At 40.4% G+C, this 17,799-nt stretch overlaps 1 protein-coding gene and 1 non-coding gene across 4 annotated transcripts in view; both read left to right on the plus strand.

Moving 5' to 3' along the window:
- The window catches only part of HAUS6 (HAUS augmin like complex subunit 6), a 59,872-nt gene that overhangs the window by 34,520 nt on the left and 7,553 nt on the right, over nucleotides 1–17,799 (plus strand). For all 3 annotated transcript variants that reach the window (XM_055294159.2, XM_055294160.2, XM_055294161.1), the window contains 3 exons: nucleotides 7,640–7,721; nucleotides 14,577–14,643; nucleotides 14,956–15,141. In XM_055294159.2, the coding sequence (XP_055150134.1) occupies nucleotides 7,640–7,721; nucleotides 14,577–14,643; nucleotides 14,956–15,141 (335 nt within the window). The remainder of the gene's footprint in view (nucleotides 1–7,639; nucleotides 7,722–14,576; nucleotides 14,644–14,955; nucleotides 15,142–17,799) is intronic.
- On the plus strand, nucleotides 14,371–14,501 carry LOC129490884 (small Cajal body-specific RNA 8). Its single transcript, XR_008660358.1, has one exon. It is a non-coding gene; the product is annotated as a small Cajal body-specific RNA 8 (non-coding RNA).

The raw sequence follows: 17,799 nt of genomic DNA on the forward strand, positions 1-17,799 counted from the left end.
TAAGCTTTTTGATGTGTTGCTGGATTCGGTTTGCCAGTATTTTATTGAGGATTTTTGCATCAATGTTCATCAAGGATATTGGTCTAAAATTCTCTTTTTTTTTTGTTTTTTTTTTTTTTTTTGAGACGGAGTCTTGCTCTGTCCTCCAGGCTGGAGTGCAGTGGCGCATCTCGGCTCACCGCAAGCTCCGTCTCCCGGGTTCACGCCATTCTCCTGCCTCAGCCTCCCGAGTAGCTGGGACTACAGGCGCCCGCCAACATGCCCGGCTAATTTTTTTGTATTTTTAGTAGAGACGGGGTTTCACCGTGTTAGCCAGGATGGTCTCGATCTCCTGACCTCGTGATCCGCCCGCCTCGGCCTCCCAAAGTGCTGGGATTACAGGCTTGAGCCACCGCGCCCTGCCAAATTCTCTTTTTTTTGTTGTGTCTCTGCCAGGCTTTGGTGTCAGGATGATGCTGGCCTCATAAAATGAGTTAGGGAGGATTCCCTCTTTTTCTATTGATTGGAATAGTTTCGGAAGGAATGGTACCAGCTCCTCCTTGTACCTCTGTTAGAATTTGGCTGTGAATCCATCTATCTGGTCCTGGAGTTTTTTTGGTTGGTAAGCTATTGATTATTGCCTCTATTTCAGAGCCTGTTATTGGTCTATTCAGAGATTCAACTTCTTCCTGGTTTAGTCTTGGGAGAGTGTATGGGTCGAGGAATTTATCCATTTCTTCTAGATTTTCTAGTTTATTTGCACGGAGGTGTTTATAGTATTCTCTGATGGTAGTTCGTATTTCTGTGGGATCACTGGTGATATCCCCTTTGTCATTTTTTATTGCGTCTACTTGATTCTTTTCTCTTTTCTTCTTTATTAGTCTTGCCAGCGGTCTATCAATTTTTTTTTTTTTTTTGAGACAGAGTCTCGCTCTGTCACCCAGGCTGGAGTGCAGTGGCGCGATCTCGGCTCGCTGCAAGCTCCGCCTCCCGGGTTCACGCCATTCTCCTGCCTCAGCCTCTCCGAGTAGCTGGGACTACAGGCGCCTGCCACCACGCCCGGCTAATTTTTTGTATTTTTAGTAGAGACGGGGTTTCATTGTGGTCTCGATCTCCTGACCTCGTGATCCGCCCGCCTCGGCCTCCCAAAGTGCTGGGATTACAAGCGTGAGCCGCCGCGCCCGGCCTCAATTTTGTTGATCTTTTCAAAAAACCAGCTCCTGGATTCATTGATTTTTTGAAGGGTTTTTTATGTCTCTATTTCCTTCAGTTCTGCTCTGATCTTAGTTATTTCTTGCCTTCTCCTAGCTTTTGAATGTATTTGCTCTTGCTTCTCTAGTTCTTTTAATTGTGATGTTAGGGTGTCAATTTTAGATCTTTCCTGCTTTCTCTTGTGGGCATTTAGTGCTATAAATTTCCTTCTGCACACTGCTTTGAATGTGTCCCAGAGATTCTGGTATGTTGTGTCTTTGTTCTCGTTGGTTTCAAAGAACTTCTTTATTTCTGCCTTCATTTCGTTATGTACCCAGTAGTCACTCAGGAGCAGGTTGTTCCGTTTCCATGTAGTTGAGCGGTTTTGAGTGAGTTTCTTAATCCTGAGTTCTAGTTTGGTTGCACTGTGGTCTGAGAGACAGTTTGTTATAATTTCTGTTCTTTTACATTTGCTGAGGAGTGCTTTACTCCCAACTATGTGGTCAATTTTGGAATAGGTGTGGTGTTGTGCTGAAAAGAATGTATTTTCTGTTGATTTGGGGTGGAGAGTTCTGTAGATGTCTATTAGGTCTGCTTGGTGCAGAGCTGAGTTCAATTCCTGGATGTCCTTGTTAGCTTTCTGCCTCGTTGATCTGTCTAATGTTGACATTGGGGTGTTAAAGTCTCCCATTATTATTGTGTGGGAGTCTAAGTCTCTTTGTAGATCACTAAGGACTTGCTTTATGAATCTGGGTGTTCCTGTATTGGGTGCATATAGATTTAGGATAGTTAGCTCTTCTTGTTGAATTGATCCCTTTACCATTATGTAATGGCCTTCTTTGTCTCTTTGGATCTTTGTTGGTTTAAAGTCTATTTTATCAGAGACTAGGATTGCAACCCCTGCCTTTTTTTGTTTTCCATTTGCTTGGTAGATCTTCCTCCATCCCTTTATTTTGAGCCTGTGTGTGTCTCTGCACATGAGATGGGTTTCCTGAATACAGCACACCAATGGGTCTTGACCCTTTATCCAATTTGCCAGTCTGTGTCTTTTAATTGGAGCATTTAGCCCATTTACATTTAAGGTTAGTATTGTTATGTGTGAATTTGATCCTGTCATTATGATGTTAGCTGGCTATTTTGCTCATTAGTTGATGCAGTTTCTTCCTAGCCTCGATGGTCTTTCCAATTTGGCGTGTTTTTGCAGTAGCTGGTACTGGTTGTTCCTTCCCATGTTTAGTGCTTCCTTCAGGAGCTTTTTTAGGGCAGGCCTGGTGGTGACGAAATCTCTCAGCATTTGCTTGTCTGTAAAGTATTTTATTTCTCCTTCACTTACGAAGCTTAGTTTGGCTGGATATGAAATTCTGGGCTGAAAATTCTTTTCCTTAAGAATGTTGAATATTGGCCCTCACTCTCTTCTGGCTTGTAGAGTTTCTGCCGAGAGATCAGCTGTTAGTCTGATGGGCTTCCCTTTGTGGGTAACCTGACCTTTCTCTCTGGCTGCCCTTAACATTTTTTCCTTCATTTCAACTTTGGTGAATCTGACAATTATGTGTCTTGGAGTTGCTCTTCTCGAGGAGTATCTTTGTGCCATTCTCTGTATTTCCTGAATTTGAATGTTGGCCTGCCATGCTAGATTGGGGAAGTTCTCCTGGATAATATCCTGCAGAGTGTTTTCCAGCTTGGTTCCATTCTCTCCATCACTTTCAGGTACACCAATCACACGTAGATTTGGTCTTTTCACGTAGTCCTATATTACTTGGAGGCTTTGTTTGTTTCTTTTTATTCTTTTTTCTCTAAACTTCTCTTCAGGCTTCATTTCATTCATTTCGTCTTGCATCGCTGATACCCTTTCTTTCAGTTGATCGCATCGGTTACTGAGGCTGGTGCATTTGTCACATAGTTCTCCTGCTGTGGTTTTCAGCTCCATCAGGTCCTTTAAGGACTTCTCTGCATTGGTTATTCTAGTTATCCGTCTAATTTTTTTCTTTTTTTTTTTGAGGCAGAGTCTCACCCTGTCGCCCAGGCTGGAGTGCAATGGTGTGATCTCGGCTCACTGCAACCTCCGCCTCCCAGGTTCAAACGATTCTACTGCCTCAGCCGAGATCCCGAGTAGCTAGGATTACAGGTGCCCGCCACCACGCCCAGCTAATTTTTGTATTTTTAGTAGAGATGGGGTTTCACCATGTTGGCCAGGCTGGTCTTGAACTCCTGACCTCATGATCCACCCACCTCAGCCTCCCAAAGTGCTGGGATTACAGGCGTGAGCCACCGCGCCCTGCTCCGTCTAATTTTTTTTCAAAGTTTTTAACTTCTTTGCCATTGGTTTGAACTTCCTCATTTAGCTTGGAGTAGTTTGATCCTCTGAAGCCTTCTTCTCTCAACTTGTCAAAGTCATTCTCCATCCAGCTTTGTTCCGTTGCTGGTGAGGAGCTGCGTTCCTTTGGAGGAGGAGAGATGCTCTTATTTTTAGAGTTTCCGGTTTTTCTGCTCTGTTTTTTCCCCACTTTTGTGGTTTTATCTACCTTTGGTCTTTGATGATGGTGACGTACAGATGGGTTTTTGGTGTGGATGTCCTTTCTGTTTGTTAGTTTTCCTTCTAACAGTCAGCACCCTCATCTGCAGGACTGTTGGAGTTTACTGGAGGTCCACTCCAGACGCTTTTTGCCTGGGTATCAGCAGCAGTGGCTGCAGAACAGCGGATATTGGTGAACTGCAAATGCTGCTGCCTGATCGTTCCTCTGGAAGTTTTGTCTCAGAGGAGTACCCGGCCATGTGAGGTGTCAGTCTGCCCCTACTCGGGGGTGCCTCCCAGTTAGGCTACTCGGGGGTCAGGGACCCACTTGAGGAGGCAGTCTGCCCATTCTCATATCTCAAGCTGTGTGCTGGGAGAACCGCTACTCTCTTCAAAGCTCAGTTGGAAATGCAGAAATCACCTGTCTTCTGCGTCGCCCACACTGGGAGCTGTAGACTGGAGTTGTTCCTATTCGGCCATCTTGGCTCCACCTTGAGTCCTTTTGTTTTTCCTAGTATAGAAACTTGATCTGAGATGGGCTACTTCAACTTTATATTTTTTGTGGTAAAACAACCTTTTCCGCCTTCCTAACCTTACATATTGCATCTTACTTAATTTACTTTAAAAATGTTTTTTAAAATTATATTTCCACATATTGAAAAGTACAGAGAATAATATTATAAATACTTGTTTATTAAACACCTCTTTTTGGCAAAGGTTTGCAATATTCACTTTAGGCTTTTTAAAATGTACATATGTAGTTAATCCTTGGATATCCACCTTTCTCCACCTTTCTTACTGATTTCACAGAGGTAATGCTATTCTGAATCTAATCTTTATTCTGATGTATGTTTATAAAGTAAATTTATTACATACGTATAGACCTATAAACAATATGTAATATTGTTCTTCCTCTTTTTTAAAGTTTATAAACGAAAATTTTTTATTATCTTCCAAAAGATTCTTTGTTAATGTTTGTATTTTTCAAACCAGGATCCAGGGAGGGTTAGTTCATTACATGTGACTGTTTTATTCTCTTAGTAACTTTTATTCTAGAATAATGCCTGTCTTTTTAATGAGATTGATGATAGAAATTGTTTTTAACAATTACTGTGTTTAAATTGAGCAACATGGTTAATGGCTTTTTTGGTCTATTCTTTTGCTCTTCTCCTTTTGAGAAGTGTATCTCAAAGTATGTGCTTAGTTCTTGGACTCTGAGTAGTAAAATTCTCAGTCTTTCTTTGAAAATGTCATCATTTTCACTCATTTTTGAATGATAGTTTAGTTGGATATAGAATTCTAGATTGACACTTCTCTTTCAGACTTTGACGATATGATCTCATTGTTTTCTGTTGTTTTTGAGGCTATTTGCTGTTGGTCTAATTGTCATTCGTTTGTAGTTAATTTTTTTTTTTTTGAGACAGGGTCTTTATTACCCAGGCTTGAGTGTAGTAGCGCGATCTCAGCTCACTGCAACCTCTGCCTCCTAGGTTCCAGCAGTTCTCCTGCCTAAGCTTCCCGTGTAGCTGGGATTCCTGGTGTGTGCCATCACACCCGGCTAATTTTTGTATTTTTAGTAGAGACGAGGTTTCACCATGTTGAACTGGTTGGGCTTGAGCTACTGACCTCAAGTGATCTGCCCGCCTGGGCCTCCCAAAGTGCTGAGATTACAGGTGTGAGTCATCGTACCTGGCCCATTTGTAGTTAGTTAATTTTTCTTTCTTTTCTTTTTCTTTTTTGAGAGGGAGTTTCACTATTGTTGCCCAGGCTGGAGTGAAATGGTGTGATCTCCACTCACTGCAACCTCTGCCACCTGGGTTCAAGCGCTTCCCCTAGCGCAGGCTTCCAAGTAGCTGGGATTACAGGCATGTGCCACCATGCCCAGCTGATTTTTGTATTTGTAGTAGAGATGGGGTTTCACCATGTTGGCTGGGCTGGTCTCAAACTCCTGACCTAGGTGATCCGCCCACTTTGGCCTCCCAAAGTGCTGAGATTATAGGCATGAGCCACTGGGCTCGGCCCATTTATAGTTAATTTTTGATATCTGGTTGCTTTTAAGGTTTTTCTTTGGCTGGACGTGGTAGCTCACTCCTGTAATCCCAGCACTTTGGGAGGCTGAGGCAGGAGGATTGCTTGAGCCTAGGAGACCAACCTGGGCAACATGGTGAGACCCTGTCTCTAAAAAAAAAACACAAAAAATTAGCTGGGCATGGTGTCATGCACCTGTGGCCCCAGTTACTTGGGATGCTGAGGTGGGAGGATCACTTGAGCCCAAGAAGTCGAGACTGTAGTGAGCCATGATTCTGGTACTGCACTCAGCCTGGGTAACAAAGCAAGACCCTGTCTGAAAAAAAACAAAAACAAAAATAAAAAAACAAGAAAATATTTTTCTTTTGTATTATGCAGATTCATTGGGATATATCTAAATGTAGTTTTGTTTTATTTAGCCTATTTGGGATTTGTATGTGCTTATTTATTCTGAAAGCTCATATCTTCAGTTTTAGAAACATATTCACCAATATCTCTTAAAATACTACTTTGTCTCTTATTCTTTTGATCCTTTCCTTCTGAAATTCCTATTGTTGGGACTTCTAATTCTGTCTTTCATATCTTTTAACTTCTAATTCATGTTTACAACTTTTTTGTATCTCATGGCTTCATTCTAGGTATTTTCTTTAGATCGCTCCTAGAACTCACTGATTATCTTTTAGTTATGTTTAATCTGCTTTTTGAACTGTTTGTCTAGTATTTAGTAGTCATAGGTATATACTTTTTACCTCTGTAATCCTTACTTTCTTCTTTTCTGTAACTGCCTGTTTTTCATGGTGTCATCTTTCTTTTTTTTTTTTTTTTTTTGAGACGGAGTCTCGCTCTGTCGCCCAGGCTGGAGTGCAGTGGCGCGATCTCGGCTCACTGCAAGCTCCGCCTCCCGGGTTCACGCCATTCTCCTGCCTCAGCCTCTCCGAGTAGCTGGGACTACAGGCGCCCGCCACTACGCCCGGCTAATTTTTTTTGTATTTTCAGTAGAGACGGGGTTTCACCATGGTCTCGATCTCCTGACCTCGTGATCCGCCCGCCTCGGCCTCCCAAAGTGCTGGGATTACAAGCGTGAGCCACCGCGCCCGGCTTTCATGGTGTCATCTTTCATTATGGCTTCTGTTCCACTTTGGAGATGTACAAATGGGGAAAGCCTTTCAGAAGGTAACATGTTGAAAGAGGTCGAGCCCTTGGAATATCTGATCTTCTGTAATCCAGCCATGGCTTTCTCAACCAATCTTATTTCCCACCATGCTTCCACTGGATGTACCCTGTGCTCCATCATAGCAACTTGTACCTCATTCTCTCAGTACCTTCATGCCTTCTTCTCACTCTGCAGTCTGGGCTGGATATCTCTTCTCTGCCTCCTTAAATTCTGTATATACTTCTGTCTTAGTACTGTAGAAGTATAACTTAACACTTGACTCGTCACTATCCTTTCCTAGACTGACTCTTTGGAGGCAACGTCTCCATGTTTCATTTCTTTCTCCCATTGTTAGTACGGTAGTAGCATGTAGTTATTCAGTCATAGGTTGAAGAATAAATATATATGTTGACTGATACCATAAATGTGCACTGAAATATGCTAAGACTGTAACTTTTTGGTCTTGCTGGCTTTGTGATAATCTCGTGATCTGTGTATGTAAACATGAAGCATATAACACTGGGGAATTATGGATTCTTAGTCTTTGAGAAACTAGTTTTAGTATTAGCCATCATTTCTTTTATAAAAGCTAGATATTCTCTATTTTCTGCTCATCACTTTATACTTATCAATTGAATAATTATCTTTTCCTATTAGTGTTCATATTTTGGTTTTTATGTTTTCTTCTGTTTAGAAGTTCTCGAATTTCAGGGGATCCTTGAACGTTAGAATGTACAAACATAATTAAAGAGTAATCAATTTTTAAATTTCTTTAGATACACGTAAGCAACATAACCAAGAAAATGGTTGCAGAGGAGACAGTGATACCTTGGGAGCTCTACATGATCTAGCCAACAGGTAAAACAAATTTGATTTTCTTTTGTTAAACATTAAAAAACTCTTATTTTATAAAAAATAGAGATGGAACTGAGAGGTGAAGCCAGCTGGACCTCTGGGTCGGGTGGGGACTTGGAGAACTTTTCTGTCTTACAAGAGGATTGTAAAAACGCACCAATCCCTGGATGGAGTGGCTCACTCCTGTAATCCTAGCACTTTGGGAGGCTGAGGTGGGAAGATTGCTGGAGCCCAGGAGTTGTAGGCCAGGCCAGGCATAGCAAGACACTGTCTGTACTTGAAGGAAAAACAAAAGGTGTGGTCTTTCTAGGTTGCAGAGGCTAGTCTTTAACTCTTGGCCTCAAGTGATCCTCCTGCCTGGGCCTCCCAAAGTGCTGGGATTATGGTCATAACCCCCTATGCCTGACCCAAATTTGATTTTTATATTGATTTTTTTTCTATATTAATTTTATTCCCATCTTAAACCAGTTTCCAATCTTACTTACTCTGGGATAGTGCATAATTTTGCCTGTTTTTTTTTTGAAACAGAGTCTTGTCTCCTAAGCTGGAGTGCAATGGCACGATTTTGGCTCACTGCAACTTTCCTGCCTCCTGGGTTCAAACAGTTCCCCTCCTGGGTTCAGGCTACCTCCTAAGTAGCTGGGATTACAGGCGCCTGCCACCACACCCAGCTAATTTTTGTATTTTTAGTAGAGATGAAGTTTCACCATGTTGGTCAGGCTGGTCTTGAACTCCTGATCTCAGGTGATCTGCCTGCCTTGGCCTCCCAAAGTGCAGTGATTACAGATGTGAGCCACCGTGCCCAGCCAATTTTGCCCTTTTAACCGGACAATAGTTTTCTACCATAGACCCACATTTTCAGAAAAGATCCAACATTTATGATACATGGCATTTTTTCCCTTTCTATTCTTTATCTAAATATTGGGTTTCATGGGGATTATTTGGAAATTATCTAATGCAAATTTGAGAGTTTTTGCCTTTTTATATATGTGAATTTTTTGAAACTACTCTAAGTTCAAGTGTTTGGGGGCCTTTGAGATCATCTTGTCCAGATAGTTTTCAGACTATATCCTATAGTGCCATTTGATGCTGTGGATGAATCTAACATAACCCGTGGCTAGTCCAACCTTTTCCCACTTTAGCCTGGGCAACTTGCTTTTTTATATATATTATATATTGGGGTGTTTGGTAAACTATTTGATAAGAAGAGTTCCACGCTTAAAAAAAAATTGGAAAACTTCTGATTTACTATAACCACCAGATTTAACATATGAAAAAACTGAATTTTGTTCTAACTTCCTTCAGTAATATTCCTATTTTCTTTATTACCTTTTTTTCTCTGTTATCCCATTTTGGACTAATTACAGATTATATGAGGAAAAAATCTGTGAACTAAATGTTTGTAATCCGATTGGGGAACATATTAGTTCTTCATTGAAATTAAGCATTATTAAGTAGCAATCAAACACAAAGAAACTTTCCTTTATTAGTTTTTTTTTGTTTTATTGTTTTTTAACCTAAATAGGTGTCTTTCATTACAACTTCCCCAAGTAGATGAGGGACAGATGAAAATAAAATACTTAGGAAAATTATAAAAGAAAATCCTAAATTTTAAATGAATTGAAACACTCATCATTCTGTATAATCTCAGGAAGTTAATAAGCTGTAACACTAACCAGAGTTAAAACTTTTTTTGTGAAATTGAGTTATTGGTAATTGGTTCTGCAGTAATCTAGTTCATAGGCAGTCAGGACTAGTTGTGGAAGAACTATGTTTTGGTCTCTCTGGATTTGATGTTAATTTTTTGAGTGCCTAAAGAAAAATAATGAAATCTTCTGTGAGGACCTAGTGTTGAAGAGATAGTAAAGTTACTGGCCTACCCATTTTACACTCGTATCACAATTCTTTTTATGGCAGGCTAGGGGAGGGTATGGTTGGTGCTTCCCAAACTCAATTATGTTTTTGTCTTCCCTTGAGAGAGCACATTAAATATTTTGATTAAGGTGTTTTGCTGGACTAAAGATTGTTGGGGATACTAGATTAATCCATATAGCAGATTTTATTCATGAACCCCATTAAACCTCAAGATACTTTTTTTTTTTTTTTTTGGGCCGGGCACGGTGGCTCATGCCTGTAATCCCAACACTATAGGAGGCAGAGGTGGGTGGCTCACCTGAGGGTAGGAGTTCGAGACTAGCCTGACCAACAGGGTGAAACCCCATCTCTACTTAAAATACAAAAAATTAGGCGGGTGTGGTGGCGCATGCCTATAATCCCAGCTACTTACTTGGGAGGCTGAGACAGGAGAATTGCTTGAACCCAGGTGGCGGAGGTTGTGGTCAGCCGAGGTTGCACCATTGCACTCCAGCCTGGACAACAAGAGTGAAACTCCATCTGAAAAAAAAAAAAAAAGGAAAATTATTTTGAAAGAATTTTGTACCAAGATACTATCAGAATTCTATAGGAGCCAGAAACTCAACCCCTAAGAATTTAGTTCAAATGGAAACTCTTAATATAGGAAAAAGAAGCTATATTAGATATGCTTTGATTTCCACATCTGTCTTCTTCTAGGCTCCTGGATCTTTTAGTTATATTCTGATTATTTTAATTATAGATTTGAGATACTGAAGGGAGGTAGGGGAAGGCCTGGTGGTGAGGGATAAATGGTTAATGGTATATGAAAGATTATTATTGCTAGACAGCAGAATAAAACAGAAGGCCTGTGAATAGCTAAGTTTCTGGGACGTGGAAGTAGTCTGCTCAGAATTCTTCACTGTTAAAGGTATATGTAGTTAAATGTTCCATCAGTAATATGTAACATAGGTGGACTGTACTTAAAGAAAATAATGCCTTTTTTGCATGTAGTTCAGCAGTTACACTATTTTATCTGCAATACATCATCTTTTATCAGTAACAATGTAGTTAACTGGGAAATTCAGATGTGGATATGATCAATATAACTATTCAACTAAAAAAACATAGAAAGAATGTAGTTTTTAGAGAGTGTTATTAGCCCTATCACATGCAGTTGTCACTGATGGATACCAAAAGATATGTAGTCTTTTCCATAAATCTCATTGCTGGCTTTTTTTTTTTTTTGAGAAGGGTCTTGCTCTGCTACCCAGGCAGGAATGCATTGGTGCAGTCACAGCTCAGTGCACACACTGCAATCACAGGCTTGATCTCCTGGGCTCAAGTGATCCTCCCATCTCAGCTACCCAAGTAGCTAGGAGTGCAGGCATGCGCCTCCACACCCAGCTAATTAAATTTTTTTTTTTTTTTTTTTTAGAGATGAGGTCTCACTATGTTGCCCAGGCTGGTCTCAAACTTCTGAGCTCAGGTGATCCTCCCACCCTGGCCTCCCAAAATGCTAGGATTTCAGACGTAAGCCACCTTGCCTGGCTTTCATTTCTGGTTCTGATCAGAGTGAGCTCATGGAGGCTGCATTATACTTAAAACCAGAATTCAGCAATTGGTGATGCCTTTGCTGTACACTGTGAGCATTAGCTTTCTTTGCAATGGCTTTTCGTGTCTGTGTGTGTGTGTGTGTGTGTGTGTGTGTGTGTGGGGTGGGGGGAGTTCCATGATATTTCTAGTGGTAATGATGCTGTTCTAGACATCTAACTTCTATGTTTTCTCCTATACCACATTTCAAAGATAAGGAGGGCAGTATGATCTTGCATACGTGCCAGCTATATGTCATTTGTGTTAGAAATTGAATTCTAGTCTCATATCTTTCTTTTTTTATAGTTTCTATTTTTATTTTTCTCCTAATTATTGATACAACAACAACAGCAAATAAAAATGAGAAATAATTGGTTAAAGTTTTTAAGGAATCGCTTGTAACTTTTTTCCCCCCCAAGTTCTTATCTAGGCTTTGTATACCACCATATATAAATTTAGCTCTAGCTGGGCACAGTGGCTCATGCCTGTAATCCCAGCACTTTGGGATGCTGAGGCAGGCAGATTACCTGAGGTCAGGAGTTTGAGAACAGCCTGGCCAACATAGTAAAACCCTGCCTCTACTAAAACTACAAAAATTAGGTGGGTGTGGTGGTTGGCACCTGTAATTCCAGCTACTCAGGAGGCTAGGGCAGGAGAAGTGCTTGAACCCAGGAGGCGGAGGTTACAGTGAGCCAGGATCCTGCCACTGCACTCCAGCATGGGCGACAGAGTGAAAGTCTGTCTCAAAAAAAAAAAAAAAAAAATTGGCTGTAGTCAAAGGATGGATACAATCTAAATACAAATTTTAAAATGCAAAATTCTAAAGTACAAAATTTTATTTATTTATTTATTTTTAAGACGGAGTTTTGCTCCTGTTGCCCAGGTTGGAGTGCAATGGCACGATCTCGGCTCACTGCAACTGCTGCCTCCTGGGTTCAAGTGATTCTCTTGCTTCAGCCTCCCGAGTAGCTGGGATTATAGGCGCCCATGACCACACCTGGCTAATTTTTGTATTTTTAGTAGATATGGGGTTTCACCATGTTGGCGAGGCTGGTCTTGAACTCCTGACCTCAGGTGATCCGACTGCCTCAGCCTCCCAAAGTGCTGGGATTACAGGCGTGAGCCATCACGCCCAGCCCAAAATTTTAAAACGTTAACATAGTACAAACGGTTGCGATTTTTTTTGGCTGTGTGTATGTTTAAATAACATATTAACCAATTTTCATTGACAATAGCTTTGTAACACTGCATTTATTTTTAGATTTTTTTTTTTTTTTTTGAGACGGAGTCTCGCTCTGTCGCCCAGGCTGGAGTGCAGTGGCGCGATCTCAGCTCACTGCAAGCTCCGCCTCCCGGGTTCACGCCATTCTCCTGCCTCAGCCTCCGGAGTAGCTGGGACTACAGGCGCCCGCCACCGCGCCCGGCTAATTTTTTGTATTTTTAGTGGAGACGGGGTTTCACTGTGGTCTCGATCTCCTGACCTCGTGATCCACCCGCCTCGGCCTCCCAAAGTGCTAGGATTACAGGCGTGAGCCACCATGCCTGGCTATTTTTAGACTTGAATTTTCTCTCAATTTTATTTTTTACTACTATAAAAAGTGTATTCCTCTTTTTTCTCTATGTTCTTCCCTTAGGATAAATTTCCACAAGGGGATCACCATCCTTTCTTCTGTTTTGTTACAGTGCTAGGATTTCATGGGCCTCAATGTTGGCATGGCAAATGGACAAAGTATAAAGACTGAACCAGGGCTGCTTTAAAGTTGTCTTAGATTATGATGTTAGCAGGCTTAATAGCATGTTGCCAGTTCAGAAATGAGAGAGGGGAGGGTACAGAATGTTTCCATTGTTCTCTGCTATAAGGTTCCACAAGAATCATTCAAATGGAAACACTTGTCATCTATAGAACCCCATTCTCAAGTGGCATTTACTCATCGATTCCATCAATCCATCAAACAGTTAACATGTATGTATTGCACTACCAACCACTGTGTTAGCCTCTGGGAATAGCCTTAGGGAAAGACATAGCCTGTGTCCTTACCTTCTTGTGGTGGTGGCACCTTAGTGGCATTGGTCCATAGATTGCTGGCTCTGTTTCAGGGGGCTTTTTGATAATTTTAATGTTAAGTTTCACCCACAATCTAGTAGATGATCAATCCTTTGCCTTTGATGTCTGGATTATATTTTGTCAATGCTACATTGAAGCTTGAGTGATTGCAGTGATTTTGAATTATGTTTGGAACGTAGGCAAAGACTCTAAGAGTGCATATTTGAAAAAGTTTGAAAAGTACATTTACTATGATATAAAATATTTGCAATGCTATTAATTTTGTACTTTTAGTTATAAGAAGAAAGGAAAGTACCAACATGCATGCTGTTGAAAGTGGTCTTGATAAGCCTGTCTTATATTAACTAGAGTAGAAAAGTTAGGCTTTTAACTTTTAAAGGTTTTTAAGATCAAAGTAAAAAAGTTACCATTTCTTTGAAGATTTTAAAATTTAATAACATTTTATAATTAGCATGAAAAGCTGCATAAAGTTTTAATATTTATCCAAAAGGGCACGGGAATACAGAAGATTAACAAATACAACAGAATGTGGCAAACTAAAACTCTAACCTTATGACATTACTGTGAAAGTGTAACATGTTTTCTATAGAGTAAAATTTAGCATATGAGAAATTGATTTTGGATATGAAGTATCAAAAGAATCTTAAAAATAAGCCTCTGCTGGGCCAGTTGCGGTGGCTCACGCCTATAATCCTAGGACTTTGGAAGGCCAAGGCGGGCGGATCACCTGAGGTCGGGAGTTCGAGACCAGCCTGACTAACATGGAGAAACCCCGTCTCTATTAAAAGGACAAAATTAGTCAGGTGTTGTGGCGCATGCCTGTAATCCCAGCTACGCAGGAGGCTGAGGCAGGAGAATCGCTTGAGCCTGGGAGGCGGAGGTTGTGGTGAGTCAAGATTGCGCCATTGCATTCCAGCCTGGGCAAAAAGAGCGAAACTCCATCTCAAAAAAAAAAAAAAAAAAAAAAAGGATCTGCTACAAAGAAACTGTGATTTGGACCCTGTGACATTGTAATAATGCAGTTCTAGTTAATTGAATCTGTTTTTAACCTGTGTTCAAGTTGTGGAGTATTCATTAAGTCATTTAACTCTTTCAAATAAAAATATTGTTGACTCAATATGTGGTAAGTAAAGTCTTCATAATTGGGAGGCTGATACACAAATTGGGCTGAAATACTGCTCTACTTGTCACCATGCCTCCCTAGAATAAACTGCCTTTTGATGACCGGGACGAATTGAGTGAAATCGTAACGGACAGATACGGGGCAGACAGATTTTAGAATAGACTCATAAAGGGAATGGAATTCTTTTCTCCTTATAACATGGATTTGTTGTCTTTTTTCCTTTTAGCCCTGCGTCTTTCTTGTTGCAGTCAGTTTCATCATCAGATAGAAACAGTGTTACACTGCTTGAAAAGGTATATTTTAAAATAAGTCTCAATTCTGGCCATACTAAATTATAAAATATTATTTATTTTTGTTGATACCACAGTTTAATTTCTATTTTCACATTTTGTACTGTTTATACATTTTGTACCATATCTACTTATATATTTCTTATTGCTAAGTGGGAATATTGGAATTAGTTAATTCTGCCAGTGACATACAATTTCACAATAATATTAACAACCTTTTATAGGTTCATGATAACCAGTGAACTGCTAATGAAGACAGCTTCAAGATCAGCTATGATTATTAAGGGTTTAACATTACATATCTTTCTTCTTTAGGACACAAAGATGGAAACTCCCAAAGAAAAAAACGAAGCAATTTCTAAGAAAATACCAGAATTTGAAGTGGAAAATTCTCCATTATCAGATGTTGCAAAGAATACAGAGAGTAGTGCATTTGGAGGGTCCGTGCCAGCTAAAAAAAGTGATCCATTTCAAAAAGAGCAAGATCATCTGGTAGAAGAGGTGAGAAAAGACTGTAATGAGTATACTTAAATATCAGTTATTGGATGCGCACAGTGGCCCATGCCTGTAATCCCAACACTTGGGGAGGTTTAGGCAAGAGGAACACTTGAGCCCAGAAGTTTGAGACCAGCATGAGCAACATGGCAAAACCCATCTCTACAAAAAAATAAAAAAGCCAGTTGAGCATGGTGGCGCATCTCTGAAGTCCCAGCTACTTACTGGTGAGGCTGAGGTGGAGGATCACTTAAAGCCCAGGAGATTGAGACTGCAGTGAGCTGTGTTTACATTACTGCATTCCAGCCTGAGTGACAGACTGAGACCCTGTTTCAAAAAACAAAATCAAAAACAAATATTTTCTCAATGGTGTTGGAATCCTGAGCAAAATACAGTTAATTATTGATTACCTGGAGTAATATGGGATAAACAAGGCTACAGATAATAAAAATGATGGTTAAAGCAAAATTGGTCTTCCTCAAAAGTGAGAATAGATGTAATATAAACTTTTTTAGTTAATATCACATCTGTGATTTAGAACCCACTTCCCATTCTTTAAACATTACCTGAAAGTATACAGATGATACATTTGAGAAATTTTGGAGATCAACCATTACATAGTTAGATAAATGTACCCAGTGTTTATACTATATTAAAATACTTTGTCAGTGTTGTTTGTTGCTTAGCTGAGTGTCCTCTTTTTTTTTGAATATTAGAATACACTGCAATATCATATCACTTAGTGTAGGTTTTGTTCTTTTTGCTGTCTAAAATATTTCAGAAGTGATTAGATGCATTGTTGTTCGTGAACTTGATTTTCCTAACCAGCCCCTTCCCTTAACACTATTCTGCTTTTCACTGGTAAATGACCACACAGTACTACCATTGCTGAGCATTACAGAACTCAATTCACACAAGTTAAATTCTGAAGTTATTCGCTAATGTTATTTTTAATACATGTTTTCCACAACACGCTTTAGCATTGCTTGGATTTGGTTAAGCAGCCAGAAAATCAGTGTTACTTTTTATTCCTGAGAAACTGAAAGAAAAATTTGGTTTAGTGGATATTAATTCAGGTATTAGAGTTCCCTCCTTTATTGCATTCCCGATCAAACTAAATGAGCATTGTCCAAATAAGAGAACTGGATGTCAGACATTTTTCTTTTTTCTTTTAAGACAGGGTCTTGTTCTGTCACCCAAGCTGGAGTGCAGTTGTGTAATTATAGCTCACTGTAACCTCGAACTTCTTTTTTTTTTTTTTTTTTGAGGTGGAGTCATGCCCTGTCACCCAGGCTGGAGTGCAGTGGCGCAATCTCGGCTCACTGCAAGCTCCACCTCCCAGGTTCACGCTATTCTCCTGCCTCAGCCTCCCGAGTAGCTGGGACTACAGGCGCCTGCCACCACGCCTGGCTAATTTTTTATATTTTTAGTAGAGACGGGGTTTCACTGTGTTAGCCAGGATGGTCTCGATCTCCTGACCTCGTGATCTGCCCGCCTTGGCCTCCCAAAGTGTTAGGATTACAGGCGTGAGCCACCGCGCCCGACCTTGTAACCTCGAACTTCTGAGCCCAAGGGATCCTTCCACCTCAGCCTTCCAAACAGCTACTATAGCCGTGCACCACTTTGCCTGGCTAAGTTTTTTATTTTTCGTAGAGTTGGAGACTCACTCTTTTGCCCAGGCTGGTCTCGAACCCATAGCCTGAAGTAATCCTCAAGCTTTGACCTCCCAAAGTGCTGGGATTACAGGCATGAGCCACCATGCCTGCCTGGATGTCAGTCATTTTTCTTGTTTGTAACATGATGTCTAGTTTCATGGTCCCTAAGTACTTTTAAATCTCTAAAGTTCTATTGTTTCTCTTCATTGACTCTACACTAAAGATCGTTAGTCTTTTTTTACTTTCCTAATTTTGAAAGGAAAAACACATTTTCTGATTAAAAGAATTTATATTAGCAATGGGATCAGATAGAAGAGGAAAGTCTTAAAATTTCATGAAGCTCTGAAAGTAAAATTAATTTTCTTTAAGAGTGTTTATGACAGGGGGTATTTAGTGTTTAAATTCCCAGCAGCACTCTGTTTTCTTGAGGGAGAAGCCCTTTTTTTCCGTGGGCCAATTTTATTTATTTATTTTTAAATTTTATTTATGTTATTTTTTTGAGACGGAGTTTCGCACTTGTTGCCCAGGCTGGGGTGCAATGGCACGATCTTGGCTCACCGCAGCCTCCGCCTCCTGGGTTGAAGCGATTCTCCTGCTGCAGCCCACCGAGTAGCTGGAATTACAGGCATGCGCCACCATGCCCAGCTAATTTTGTATTTTTAGTAGAGATAGGGTTTCTCCATGTTGTTGGTCAGGCTGGTCTTGAACTCCTGACCTGAAGTGATCTGCCCGTCTTGGCCTCCCAAAGTGCTGGGATTACAGGCATGAGCCACCATGCCCAGCCTCTTGGGCCAATTTAATTATGGCTTCAAGAAGTTTATTTTTTAGTGATGTCTGGGGCAGAGTTTTTAATTTGCATGTTTTTTCTTTTTCGGTTTTATTGATATTTAATAGTGAGCACTGTTTTGATATTGGGATACTTTTCTAGTTTTAGAATGTACCTATGCTTTTTTCAGTAATTAAGATCTGATAATGAGGTTTCTGGTGAAGAGGGAGGTATGTTGTCAGA

This window comes from Symphalangus syndactylus, chromosome 9, assembly GCF_028878055.3.
Source record: "Symphalangus syndactylus isolate Jambi chromosome 9, NHGRI_mSymSyn1-v2.1_pri, whole genome shotgun sequence".
Classification (NCBI taxonomy): domain Eukaryota; kingdom Metazoa; phylum Chordata; class Mammalia; order Primates; family Hylobatidae; genus Symphalangus; species Symphalangus syndactylus.